Source organism: Toxotes jaculatrix, chromosome 19, assembly GCF_017976425.1.
Source record: "Toxotes jaculatrix isolate fToxJac2 chromosome 19, fToxJac2.pri, whole genome shotgun sequence".
Lineage (NCBI taxonomy): Eukaryota > Metazoa > Chordata > Actinopteri > Toxotidae > Toxotes > Toxotes jaculatrix.
The window spans coordinates 2,625,114-2,639,183 of NC_054412.1; the positions used below are offsets into that span (position 1 = coordinate 2,625,114).

The following is a 14,070-nucleotide window of genomic DNA, read 5'->3' on the forward strand; positions in this document are numbered from 1 at the left end:
AATTACGAGATGCCTTGTACATTGGCCAACGTGTTGGCCTTTATTTTGAAGTTAGAGTCTGCGATTTCCGGTACAATCCCTTAACTTACTGCATTTTTGCGTCACCGTGAAGTCATCACGCCGGAGAGGTGATGGTAGACGTACCTGCAGCAGCCTCTCAACAGCTGGACTTCCCCTTGCAGCTACTGGACAGATTATCAAACCGCAAACTGAAATGTCCAGGGGCAAAATTTGGTCGATACCACACCGAGATGGGTGATGTTGATGTTCATCTTCACCCATCTTTCAGTTCGATGCCGCAAAGAAACTTGTGCACAGAAATGCCAAAATCTTATCTTACAACATCTGATTGAATCACAAACACATGTAGGGGTGTAAGCGATAAAAGGTCTATGTTGTGATGCACATGTATGGCTGGGGATGTAGCTCAGTGGTAGAGCGCATGCTTTGCATGTATGAGGCCCCGGGTTCAATCCCCGGCATCTCCACTCTTTTCTTCTTGCCAGGAATAAAAAGCGAATGGTTATGCTAATGGGTACACAATGTGCCTTCCGTTTTCTGACCGTAGAATGTAAATAGATTTAAAAAAAAAGGTGTAACACTGTAGTTTGGTGATTGTTTTTATAGCCTACATGTCGCTAAGCCTGAGACACATCATAGGTTTGGAGACACGGAACCTTATAAAGACTGTATCTGCAGATTTTGCTCATACGCAGATCTTGGATATATATACACATATATTAACGCTTTGTCTATGACGGCCGTATTACAACTTGTCTGGCTAAAATATGTGAAACAAAACAAAGCAATAGACAGTATGGTGAGGGAACCTGATATTTCCCACGGTTTTAAACACACCATATCTCAAGTCTCAAGCGGTAACTAAGGAGATCACAGTTATGTTTACTACAAAGATGTCCTCCCTGCTAGTTGCTAGCTTGGAACTGGTCCTCAAAATGACCAAAATGTAAGAGCTCCGCAGCCAAAATAACATTCTTCCTCGTACGAGCTTCCTGAAGACTTCCGAAAATGCAACTGAAGCATCTAAAGACACTGTTAACCGCCCAGGTAAGTCCAGTGACAAGTTAGCTAACGCTAGCTGATGCTTGAGAGCAACGTCAGTTAAAAAGTGTGACTGTCTAACGTTAATGATCTTAAATAACATGAGTCGAAAGCTGAAACGAAATACAAATTTACTCTTGTCAGTTCGGCATTTAAGTGATTTTACTGATCCACGTTTAAATGGTAATCAATGCAGATTTCTACAGTTACCTCACTTTGCTCGCTAGCAACTGTGGGGCACTACTCGGTTTAAAAAAGTACCAAATTAGCTAACTAAATACTACATTTCAAACTAAGACTAAATAATAGTCTTACTAAATGCACCGTTTTGATAATTTGGACATGGGCAAAACTTATGTTCGGCAGTCGTTGTATCACGACGAATTTCATCAACCGTAACAGTTAAAACCGTTAAATCTTCCATGGCGTTTGACGTGAGCCACTGTCATAACTGACATGTGGGATCTGCGTCGGCCACGGAGAGATTATGAACCAATGGGCCCCTGGGCACAAATTGATTCACTTATCCTTTTGTTATTAGTTATGTTATGTATCTTTGTGGTAGACTTGTGTTTCTTTGTAGTCATTGTGCATCTTTTTGTGGTCATTTGGAGTCTCGTTATTTTCAAGGTGGTTCTTTGTGGTCGTTTTGCGCGTCTTTGTCGTTGTTCTGTGTTTCTTTGTGGTTTTGTTGTCTGTTTGTAGTCATTTTGTTTTACTAGAAAGAGAGGCTCTGGCCCTGGATGCCCCTGACCCCTTGTGCCGCTGTTTAGTAATCCATAATTGTCATGGGTCAGTTGGCACTTCTGACTGTCTTCTCTGCCTTCATAGGAGGGTGCTGCCAAAGTGGCATGCATGGCCTGGGCACCGAACAACACCAGGTTCGCTGTATGCACTGTTGACAGGGTGGTGCTGCTCTATGATGAGCAGGGAGAGAGGAGAGACAAGTTCTCCACCAAGCCCGTGGACTCCAAGGTGAGACATTAGGACAGCCACTGAAACACCTGTAGAATTACATGTGAATCATAAAGTGATATGGTGTTAGAGTGATATGTATTGTGGAAATCAACCTTTGAGTAAAATAGGATCTGTACGCCTCTGATGTGATTGATATGTTTATTCTGAATTTTTAAATTTTATTTAGGTTGTCCACACAGATATGCTCATATATTTCTATTGAGGCATTTTCCATAAAAGCCCCACAGTTATGGAAAGCCTCTTGTGGCTTAATTTACAACAAAAATGCAAGCACTGATAAATACAACACTGATCATTGAGGTAGTGTGCTTAATCTGAACTCATTTAAATCAACTAAATTGATCAAGGCTTTTCTGCCCTGAAATAACTTTATTATGACTCCTTCACCAGTTTTCTGTGGGTTAGGGTCAGTTCTGTTTGTGTAATAATAATATTCACATGTAATCTTTTGTCAGTACGGAAAACAAAGCTATGTTGTCAAGGACATGGCGTTTTCACCGGACTCCACCAAAATCGCAATCGGCCAGTCTGACAACATCATCTTTGTCTACAGAATCGGAGAAGAATGGTAATTTCCTTTGGTTTATTAAACATGATTTTTTAAATGTATGTCAGTGCATGCAAACAAACAAACTTTCACCTTCATTGTCTTCTCTCCTAGGGGGGACAAGAAATCCATTTGCAACAAATTTGTTCAGACAGTAAGTAAACATGCATAGACATTTTGTTTAGCCGGTGAAGAACATGCTTAAAGAGGCTGTAACTTATCAAAGTAGAAAAAAGAAAATCACAGTTGAGAGTTTGTCATTTTATAGTTTAGGGTTGGCCATTTAGTGTTGTAACATTATGCTTTGGAAATCGTGGGGCTCTAACATTTTTTGTTGAGTTATTTGCTTACAATTTTGACGTTAAAGTTTTTTATTTCTTAGAAAATCTATCTGTGGTCAGTGCCCTGATCATGTTATTTTATTCCCTGCATTGCAGAGTGCTGTGACTTGCCTGCTCTGGCCTGCAGAACATGCAATTGTTTATGGATTAGTTGATGGCAAGGTAAGTCAGTAACACAGCTTCACTACTTTTCAGAAACAGAAAACATCACGGTAATTTACACGTTACATGTTACATAACATTTTTCATTTTCTGACTCTTTTTATAGGTTCGTCTTGCCAACACTCAGACAAACAAGTCCTCAACCATCTACGGCACCGAGTCCTATGTTGTTTCACTGGCATCCAAGTAAATACATAATACATATTCATAACCACGACCAGCTGGCTGTTCTGTTCTCAAAATGCCAAGCCAGTTGCTCATTCAACTAATTATTCTATATAATAGTTACTTTTTTCTTTTGTGGTACAGCCATTGAATGTAATTTGTAAAACCTCTGTTCTACGTCAGTGTTTCCGGTAAAGGCATCCTGTCAGGCCATGCTGATGGGACAGTTGTGCGTTACTTCTTTGACGATGAAGGCTCAGGGGAGTCTCAGGTACCTATCTTCCAGTTTAAATCATTAATGAAAACATAATTAATTAGATCTTATCAAATATTCCTCATGTAGACACATTTTGCATTAATCAATGTGGAAAATGTTGCTGCAACATTTTTGATGTGTTTTTTTTCTCCTCTGTGCCATAAAACACACACACACTGACACACTAACACACCCTAACAAAGGGTAAGCTGTTGATGCACCCGTGCCCACCCTATGCCCTGGCATGGGGTGCAAACAGCGTCATGGTGGGCGGCTGTGACAAGAAGGTGGTGGCCTACAGCAGAGAGGGCCGCATCCTGCAGACCTTCGACTACACCCTCGACCGGACAGAGAAGGAGTTCACTGTGGCTGCCACCAGCCCCAGCGGTCAGTCTGTCGTGTTCGGCAGCTATGATCGGTCAGTGTGTGATTTATACTCTAACCTCTATCACAGTTACAGTATATGAGACTCATATTTGCATTGTGGGTTTTCCACCTCAGATATGAAATATGAAATGATGCAGTTCCATATTTATTGCAGAATTAACCAATATACACTAAATGTTATAAAAACTGGAACAAAATGCCAATGTTGACAAATATCTGTTGTCTGAAGGATGCTATCTTAACATGAGTAAGGCCAATAGTTAAAGCTTTTATTCTTCAGCACTCAGTTTTGCCTAATGTTTCACAGGTTGCGGGTTTTTAACTGGGCTCCAAGGAGAGGTGTGTGGGATGAGGCCAAACCTAAAGAGATTCCCAACCTCTACACCATCACCAGCTTGGCCTGGAAGAAAGACGGATCACGCCTCTGTGCTGTAAATATTTTCTCTGTCACATCATGTTAATCCATAGTGTAACCTTAACTCCAACCTCCTGCTAGTATGCCTTTTACTCTGGTTTTAGATGTTACTCTTATATAACAGCTTACTATGGCATCAAAATCCTGTGTGTGTGTGTGTGTGTGTGTGTGTGTGTGTGTGTGTGTGTGTGTGTGTGTGTGTGTGTGTGTGTGTGTGTGTGTGTTAACAGGGAACGCTGTGTGGAGGAGTGGAACTATTTGATTGCTGCCTTCGAAGGGCCATCTACAAGAACAAGTTTGAGATGACCTATGTTGGCCTGAGCCAGGTGAAAACAGTCAGCCAAGAGAGAACAAAAGACCAAATAAGATATTTCAGCCTCTTGCCAATTAACAGATGATATGAAGTTGAAAATAACCCAGTTGATTGTGCAACACCAATAATTTGGATTTAATTAATTCAAGTGCAAAAACAGACCAGTATCTGAATTTCATAATTAAGAAAGGGACAGAAGAAATTAAGCTTCTGGAAACAATCATCCAGCTTTTTGTTTAGCTGCAGTATCTTCTGATTTTTTTAATTAATTGATGGATTCCATGGATCAGAGAAGGGTTCAAATTAAAGGACTGACCAAACAATTACAATGAAATTGTTTCATATTCTGTTTTGGATTCTATGTAAGACAGTTAGGTAAATATGGAAATAGAACTGATGCATAAATGTGGTCAGGAGGACTATTTTTCATTCAAAACGCAACGTTGGATTTTCTGATTAGCAAAAAAAAAAAAAAACCTCAATTAAGTTTAATTAAAATATGAGATAATGTCACTGCGTAGAAAAAAAAGATATAAATTAAAATTGATGAGATTGTGGCAGAGAAATTAATTTAAGCAATTAAAGAGACAGTAGGAAAAGCATAATTACATTTCCCAGTCAAGAGTTCATAAGCAATGTTTTCTTTCTTAAAGTTTTGCTGTCTTGATTGAATCTGTTGGATGTTATAGCTGATTTTCTACCAGACTGAGTTAACATACAGGTGTTAAAAGGGACAGGAGAATCCATGTGTGTATCTGCAATGTGTAAATTAGGTATTAAGAATATGGTTTATATACTATGCCCTGTCTCTTCTAGGTGATAGTGAGGAACCTCTCTACAGGAACACGGGTGGTCCTGAAGTCCTACTATGGTTATGAGATAGAAGAAGTTAAGATCATGGGAAAAGATCGCTACCTGGTCGCTCACACCTCCGACACTCTTCTGCTGGGAGACCTGCTGACAAATAAACTGAGTGAGGTAGGACTTCACCCGAATTCCCCCCAAAAAAACACGTAATTTATAACTAACTCTAGTGGTAGCTGGCCAGGTAGATGGTTTCAGGGTTTGAAATATCACCTCCAAGATTTCTGCCTCCAACCTGATTCAGTGGAGACGGATGCAATTTCAAATGTGGTGCCCAAAGCATTTGAAAATTACATTTGTAAAAAGCCACGTTCTCAGAATAATACACAGATTTCACTGTTTTTTTGTGGGTATTCCGCTGAAAACAGTCATTCTTTATTACTTTGAATGGCACCATCTGTCCTGTTATATCATGTGTTGTGTTGTGTCTTTTGCAGTGAGTGTTGCTGTAACATTTGAAACAAAATTCTGCCTCCTCTCTTTCAGGTGCCGTGGCCCGGCTCTGGGGGAAATGAAAAGTTCTTCTTTGAGAATGAAACAGTAAGTACACACAGATTTGTAAAAAGCTGCTGTGAGTCTGTTTTTCAATGAAATTTACAACAAGACAATATTTGCCAATGTGTACAAAAAGGCCTGTATTTTAACTGAACCTGGCGACCTCACCCAAAGAGGTAAACGCTTCAGGCCCTTTCAAAGTCTCAGACCTTCTGGGTAATGGGTCCCGTACCACTGCCCCTGTTCAGCTGTATACCACTGTGGTTTATTTTAATACATTTTGTTTTCAGGTGTGCATGATTTTTAATGCTGGGGAGCTGAGTCTGGTGGAGTATAGTAACAATGAGATCCTGGGCTCAGTCAGGACTGAATTCATGAACCCTCATCTCATTAGGTAGGTCCAGTTACACATTATTTTGACATTGTAAAAACATGTATATGTAGATATTCATTTGGAGTTGTTCAAGCAGGCTCTACCTATTATTATCTTCCTGACAGTAGTCCAAGGCAAATTTCCATTTTCAGCTTTAAGATGACTGGAAGGAAACTGTGTTAGATGTAGGAAAAAATTTAATACATAAATGAAAAGTAAGATGAATATTGTTTAAATTGATTTTAATTATTAATTAATTATCAAGCACAGTATGTGTTTCCAGTTCCGTCCACTAGATGGCTGTATTGAGCTGTGCAGAAATCCCAGGTATCATTACAGCAAAGCTGTAGAGGAGTCAGTGAGACGCACATCCATGTTAATGTATTCAGACCTGTCAGAAGTGTCAGCACTGACGGTCCCTTGGTAACTGACTAATGGTCAACTGCTGTTGAGGCGAGCAGGTTTCAGGATGCTCTGACTGCTCCTCGCCTCTGGCTGCCACTGCAACATGACAACATCATGACCAGGTGTACCCTGGTGTACCGCATATGATGAACAGCTGAAGCCAATTATGCTGAGCTGATGCTGGATTTAATACAAAGGTATTTAATCAGTGTTGAACTCCCGAACCAGTGGTTTTTAATGATTTACTAAAAGTGTGTATGTGTGTGTTTCTGTGCGTCTAGTGTGCGACTGAATGAGAGGAAGCAGAGAGGAGTCGAAGACAACAAGAAGCTCGCTTATCTGATTGACATAAAGACCATTGCTGTTGGTGGGTATTCAGTGGAAAAGTAACTGCACACAGCAGTCACTGCTCACTTGATCTGAGTCAGGTACTGAAGTATTTTCAGTACCTGACTGAGAAAAGTTCTGACCAACAACACTGTCAACTTTTTCAGATTTAACGTGCTCATTTTGCGCTGTGCGGCTGTGAAACGTCTGTGATTGGAGAACAGTTTCAGTCTGCAGTTTTTGTTAGTCGAGATAGGACTTCTGAGCATTGTTAGATGCTGATGATGCTGCCATTATTATGTTTTTCTTTTTTTAGGCAGAAGTTGAGCCAGAGAGGTAGTTTTCACAAAGATCAAGCCTTTGGCTGTGATTGTTAACCATAATATTAAACCCCTAAACTGCCACAGCTACACTAATCGGAGTGTATAATCAATTAAACTGTATCATTTCCATCCAAGTGGGCCTCACTGAGTGGACCGTATTCCATTTTAATTAAAAAGACAGTATTGGCCCCACATATCAGCAGAATAATATCACATTGATTGACAGTGCAGGTAAGTTTTGAAAGTAGAGAAACTGCTCACTCTGCCTAATAGAATCATGGATAATTATAGAATGACTGGCTGATATCTCATCTGCAATAAAAAGCCAATTTAAGCCTGATACTTTGTTAGACTGACAGCCTGACCGCTGCTCAGTTAACCTGTCATGTCCCTCCCCCCCAGTGGATTTGGCCGGAGGCTACAATCTGGGAACCATCAGCCACGACTCCAAGATTGACTGGCTGGAGCTCAATGAAACCGGACGCAAACTGCTGTTCAGGGACAAGAAGCTGCGGGTGAGAATGAAACCTCAGCACCCTGAGGGGATTGAAAGAGTGGAGACAATGGCAGAGGGGCCTAAAGGCAGAGAGGGCAAATGACAAGATGGTGATTAGTAAGGTAATAAGTAAAATAGAAAAACTGATCCTTGGTTGGGGCGTGTCTAAACCTATAGGCACGTCCGTCACCCAAAACAGGCCTCGTAGCTTTCTGTGTGGAACCATCTTTGTCATCCAGGCAGTAAGATGGTGAGTCAGAATAGATGTGATAGCACTTTGCCACACTGTAAATTAACCATGAAAGGTATGAAATTGTATTTAAATGTTATTTATTTATGTAAAATTATTAGAGGAGCAAATGAAAAACAAATACATTTTTTCTTTTCTTTTTCTTCCTTTTCCCTTCTTTCTTATCCTGTTAATTTTCCATGCGACCCCTCATAAGACCTTCATTTGTCTTTTTAGCCTGTTATTACATGTGTGTGTTAAGCACATGATTGAATTGCAAAAACATGCAAAGCACCTGTTTATATTTTTGTTCTTTAAAATGATCAAATGCAGAGATGAAATTAGAAATAACATTATCTCTTATAGTAATGAACAGAACAAAAAATTAGAAAAAGTCTAAATGTTGTGCCAGTTAACGTACACAGGGAGCTGTTGTCAGTTGTGGCCCCAGGGTAATGGAACAGTTTGATGTTTGAGCCTTGGGGCAAAGACTTGGACAACTCTGGTAATTGGAAATCTGGTGTCTAACTTTTTGCTGCACTTGTATGGCACATAGCGACATTTAAAGATTTTTGTATTTCAAAATTTATATTTTTTCAGGTACAGATGTAGATTGTTTTTAGTATGAACAAAAAGATCTTTAGTTGGATGGTTAGTGAAATATTTATGTACTTTAAAAAGAAGAAGGAGAAGGAAGAAGAAACTCTGATGCTATTTAGAACCAGAAAAAGTCTCCGTAATCACTCTTTCAGTTTTCAGACACTGTAAAGTTTTGTGGTACTTAAGATTGAGATCCTCACTACGTGTCTGTTCAGACTTTTCATCTAAACACTTCTAATTTTTTTAACATGCTCTTTTTCTTCAGGTTTATTCAAAACCTTTATTCTTAGTAATAAGTTTACATTCTAATCATGTCACTGCTAAGGAATCGCTTTAAAGTACCTCGTGCCTTTACTGCAGTGCTGATGGTGCATGAATTGGAGGCCCAACATCATAGTTGTGTCTCAGCTGGGTGAAAATATGGTTTAATGTCAGTCAATCAATGGCAGGCTGAGGAAATTTAGGCTATTTCTTTTTTTTCCTCCACATTCCACCAGTAACAGATGATAACAAGTTAAGTTGTATAACAAATGGTTCTTTAATTTAAACTTGCTTTCAAGTGAACTTATCAACAGGCTGCTCTTCCTCACTGCATTAAAAGTTGGCCAGTTGAGCTCCAGGGGAAAAATATAGACAGAGTATTCTTAAAAATAGTTGGGGGGGGGGGGGGGTATATTAAGGTAGCTGATTACACCAGCGGGCAGTCTCTCATTCACACACATACATATTAAGTGCTGCTGGAGCCACTGTAGCTTATAGAATCTACATAATCTCAACTCATCAAGAGTATTCACATGGCGCTGGTGAAGATTAATCAGCTTCATTCAGGCCAAAGGAGTTTAACGATGCTGATGTAAACTTTAATGTTCTGGGACAGAGAATTGGAAAATAAGGACGATCACTGTGTTAACTTTGCTTACAGCGTCACCAAAAGCAAGTGGTTCCATCCCAGCATAGCACACGTCCTGTTGTCAGAGATGCTTATTAACGTGGAGTAACCTTCATGTTACATATTACAGTATAAAGGTGGTATGTTGTCCAGAGTAAAACAGTATCTAACGTAACACTGAGGAATGTTGGCCAGATTAATATGTCACATGCAGATTTATAGTGGAATATCTGTTCTAAACATCTTATTACAGCCAAAAACCCGCCAGTGACCTCCAAAGGCTTTTTAATACCTAACAGACATATTGCAATGGTTAAAGGAGTCAAACATTTTGGGAAGCAGCTGGTTGGTTTAGCTTCACATGAAGAAGGTCACTTTCCTCAAACCAAAATCCTGAAAAGGTATTAAAAAGTCTTAAATTTAAGACTTAAACTTAAGACTCTTTTTGTAGGCAGTAATAATAATTATAAAATTAAAAACTCAAAGTGTGATTGTTTCTATAGTGTACTGTGCTGCAGGAGGCTGTTCAAGCCTTTTTCTTTTTGTAAAAGTCAGCACCATCAGACCTGTAGCAAACACTGCTGTCACTTCTGGTAGCCACAGAAAGTAAAACAACTCTTTCATAATGGGTAAGTGTCAATTTTAGCAGATCTTGAATTAAATTAATCTTTTTTAATTGTTTAATCCATGTATCTATTCTGTGCCTTATCTGAGACCAAGTCGCATCAATGGAATTAAGTACATCATTAGTAATTACTGCTGCTGGAGAGTACAGAAAAAAATGAAATAATAATATTTAATTCTAGGCCAGATCATCCCTGCTGATTTTCCATCACACTTTCAGTGAAAGGTATTAAACTGCATTCTGTGTGGTATTACAAAGGTCTTAAAAGGTCATAAATTCAACTCAGTGAACCTGTAGAAACCTTGAAACTGGAAAAGGGGGATTAAATATGGCAGCTAGTCTGACTGTGTCTGTCAACATCCATTTTTTTTGTACAGCATGATAATCACTGAGCTTTAGATGTGCAAGTAAGTGGAATTTGTTACCAGCAGATAAAGCCAGGCTGTTTTCAGTTCTTATGCTAAACAGCTAAGTGTCCTCTGACTCTGTATTTTCCAAAATGTTGAACTATCCCTTTAATGCTGTATATACTGTAGGTTACCTTTGATAAGGTCAGGCCATTGGGGATGACGAAATTAAGAATTTCTGTATCTCCCTCTTGCTCCTTCCTCCTCAGCTCCACCTGTACGACATCGTGACCGCCATAAAGGCCACATTGCTGAGTTTCTGCTCCTATGTCCAGTGGGTGCCCGGCAGTGATGTGGTGGTCGCCCAAAACAGAGGAAACCTCTGCATTTGGTACAGTATCGACAGTCCAGAGAGCATCACCATGTTCCCAATCAAGGTGAGGACTTGTCCTCCTTGTGTGAAAGGGTTACACATTTACACTACTGAAAGGGTTTGAGTACATAACACAATTGAATGGGGCTCATATCAGCTTTTTTCATCTTTTAATCTTTTTCATCCACTCCAAACCCCCAGCTTAATAGTGATATTATGTGTATTTTGTGTTTATGTAATTATCTTGTATCTTAAAGAAAACAGCATCCTGACGGTGAGGGTTTCAATCTCTGCACCGGCCTTGCTGGTTGTTTTACATAGTTTGGAGTTGATATTATATATTTTTTAATTTTAATTATTTTTTAATTTTCTCTGGTTTTTATGCCCAAACCACGTTTTACTTTCCTCAAGCTTTGGGTCTCTGTGCTCCATGTAAAGCCGACTGAGCAAGTGTTTTTGTGCTGCTGTCCTGGAGCGGTTAGTTGCCCTGGGCAGGCACAAGTTTTGGAAACTTGCTTGCGGAACACTCATTGGTGTTCTCATTAATAATAAAAACCAGGCAGAGCAAGCTCTTGCATGGGTGCAGTTGGACAAAAACAACGTTTGGAAAGTTCATCAATAATTGTTGTGCCAGACATTTTATTTTGCAGACGAATAACGGAAAACTAATGGTCACGTGATTTCTGTAGTGGCTCACGTATATATATTTTTAATGTGTTGGTTTGTGCAATAACTTCTTTGTGTTTAGTGAAAATATTACTCAGAGCTAATAGCTAACTAATATGGGTTAGCTATTATAGGGGTGGAGGAATATATATATTCTAATAAGGTAGAAGTATGTAAGTGACATAAGAAAAATGTTTATGCAGAAATTTGGCCTCTGTGTTATATTATTTTACATGATTTGATTAGTATTAGTTCCACCTCTCTCTGTCAGGGAGACATTGTGGATCTAGAAAGAGTCGATGGAAAGACGGACGTGATCGTGACGGAGGGCGTCAACATGGTGACATACACGCTGGATGAAGGCCTCATCGAGTTTGGTACTGCTGTTGATGATGGAGACTACGGCAGGTGAGCTCTGAGCCATATTCATTTTAAAAAAAAAACGTCTAATATGATTAAACTGATACCGTTTGAACGTCCGCCCATCCTTCTATGTACTCGCTGCTTTTCTGGGTCAGAGTTTCAGTGACAGCAGGGTGAGCAGAACAGGCCAGATGTCCTTTTTATCCAGCAGCTTCCTCCAGCTCCTCTTGAGGGTTTCCTCCGCACTCTGCGGCCAGCTGGGAGACATAATCTGTCCCTTCAGTGTGTCGTGATTTGAACATCTCCAAAGTGATGCTCTTGTGGAACCTCCTCATCAGATGCCTAAACTCGTATAACTGACCTCTCATTTTTGAAGGAGCAGCAGCTGAACTCTTCACTGGTGAAATCTGTCAGACATCAAGTGAGGCCTGCCACCTTTTTAAGAGGATGTTGGTTGCTTGTACCTGTTATTCCATTCTTTCTGGTAAAAGAACAACCACAGATGGGACAGGGCATCTGCAGGCTTTCAAAAATCTTAAAACCGCTGCCTCCTCATAGGCAGATTTGTGTGTCAAGTTGAGGAATCCTTCAAAGGGTTCCATCTACAATCCAGCTGTGGTCAGCTGTCTGAACTGCTGCACCCCCCTCTGACTTGCTGAACACCACGTCAACCCTGCTTCTGACTTTTGAATATCTGAAGCCTCGTGTTTTGCCCAAAGGCACTGAAGCAGAGCAGATGTGTGCTGACCCAGGTCTGTCCAATCAATACACAACTCGCTGCTTCTGCTCTGCTGCTTCGATATTTGTGGAGGACTCGTCTGTTCTGTCCTATCATGCGCTATGACCTGTCCTGCCATCTAACTCAGCTCCACTGCTTGTTTGTGTTTCTGTGTGTGTGTGTGTGTTTTTACAGAGCCACAGCATTCCTTGAGACTCTGGAGATGTCACCAGAGACTGAAGCCATGTGGAAGACACTCAGCAAGCTGGCTCTAGAGGCACGCCAGCTGCACATCGCAGAAAGGTCAGCAACACAAACACACACACACACACACACAAAGCCCTTTCAAAGCAATGTTTGTGCCTCTGAACTAATTACATTCTTTATCAGTCTTCATTGTAACTGAGACTTATCTTTGCAACTGGAGAGAATGGAGACAACAAGGGCACCTTCGTCACCTGCAATGAAAAAAAGACAAACAACTCTTGAACACTCACACACAGCAGATGGCTGTGTCCCTGCCTGACCTCCTTCTCTAACTTCATTAATCATCAAAGACAGATTTTTAAAAATTTCTATCATAAGCATTCTCTCTCTCTCTCCCTCTCTCTCTCTCTCCCTCCATCTTTATTTCGCTCTGTTTTGAGAAACTTTTCAAATTTGAATTCTGTGTCGTTAATAATGCATATTCTGTTCATTAGGCATCAGCTTGATTTGCATAAATCATGAAATCGGGGAAAGAAATGGTTTTGTCTGGAGTGGGTAATGTTAATGAGGGAGGGAAGTGATGTTAATGAGGGCGGGAAGCGAGAAGGAGTCAGACAGAGAGTTTTCTTTTTTTTCTTTTTTTTTACTTTTTTCTTTCATGACTTGTTCATTAATCTGATGCAACTGTTCAGAGAGAGTTGGTAATAAAGTGGCCGAATGCTAAGACGCGCCTTTGCATTTCTCAGCCCCTCAGACTGCAGCGTATCTAAAGACTAATTAGACAAAAGCTCTAATTTTTCTCAGTTCACTGAGCGAACAGTTTTTCAGAGCTCTGACCAGCCAGTGTTACCTTCAGTCTTCACTGCAATGAATGTTTCTGTCACTGTTGCATCGTTCACTCTGACTCTTTCTCTCTTGCCTAATTGCTAAATCTCTCGCTGTTTTTCTTTCTCTCTTATTTTGAAGGTGTTTTGCTGCGTTGGGTGATGTCTCAACAGTTCGTTTCCTTCACCAAATTGCCGATAAAGTGTCTGAAACGGTGTGTTTCACATCAGCACAGACACATCCCCACATCTCCACACTGACCAAATCTGCTGCTCAAAAGACACGAGAGTTCGGAGGGTGATGCTGATTAATAATATTC

The 14,070-nt window shown here is 40.2% G+C and overlaps 1 protein-coding gene and 1 non-coding gene across 2 annotated transcripts in view; both read left to right on the forward strand.

The window, feature by feature from the left end:
• Positions 1-416: 416 nt before the first annotated feature.
• trnaa-ugc lies at positions 417-488 on the forward strand. The gene has a single exon. It is a non-coding gene; the product is annotated as a tRNA-Ala (tRNA).
• A 456-nt stretch (positions 489-944) lies between these two features.
• ift172 (intraflagellar transport 172) overlaps positions 945-14,070 on the forward strand; it is a 30,711-nt gene continuing 17,585 nt past the window's right edge. The window contains exons 1-19 of the mRNA XM_041064925.1: positions 945-1,068; positions 1,894-2,037; positions 2,496-2,608; positions 2,702-2,741; positions 3,025-3,090; positions 3,197-3,276; positions 3,439-3,526; positions 3,715-3,929; positions 4,206-4,329; positions 4,544-4,639; positions 5,443-5,604; positions 5,977-6,030; positions 6,276-6,379; positions 7,045-7,130; positions 7,816-7,928; positions 10,869-11,036; positions 11,910-12,046; positions 12,915-13,022; positions 13,893-13,965. Coding sequence (XP_040920859.1) covers positions 1,030-1,068; positions 1,894-2,037; positions 2,496-2,608; positions 2,702-2,741; positions 3,025-3,090; positions 3,197-3,276; positions 3,439-3,526; positions 3,715-3,929; positions 4,206-4,329; positions 4,544-4,639; positions 5,443-5,604; positions 5,977-6,030; positions 6,276-6,379; positions 7,045-7,130; positions 7,816-7,928; positions 10,869-11,036; positions 11,910-12,046; positions 12,915-13,022; positions 13,893-13,965 — 2,010 coding nt within the window. The 5' untranslated portion in view covers positions 945-1,029. The remainder of the gene's footprint in view (positions 1,069-1,893; positions 2,038-2,495; positions 2,609-2,701; positions 2,742-3,024; positions 3,091-3,196; positions 3,277-3,438; positions 3,527-3,714; positions 3,930-4,205; positions 4,330-4,543; positions 4,640-5,442; positions 5,605-5,976; positions 6,031-6,275; positions 6,380-7,044; positions 7,131-7,815; positions 7,929-10,868; positions 11,037-11,909; positions 12,047-12,914; positions 13,023-13,892; positions 13,966-14,070) is intronic.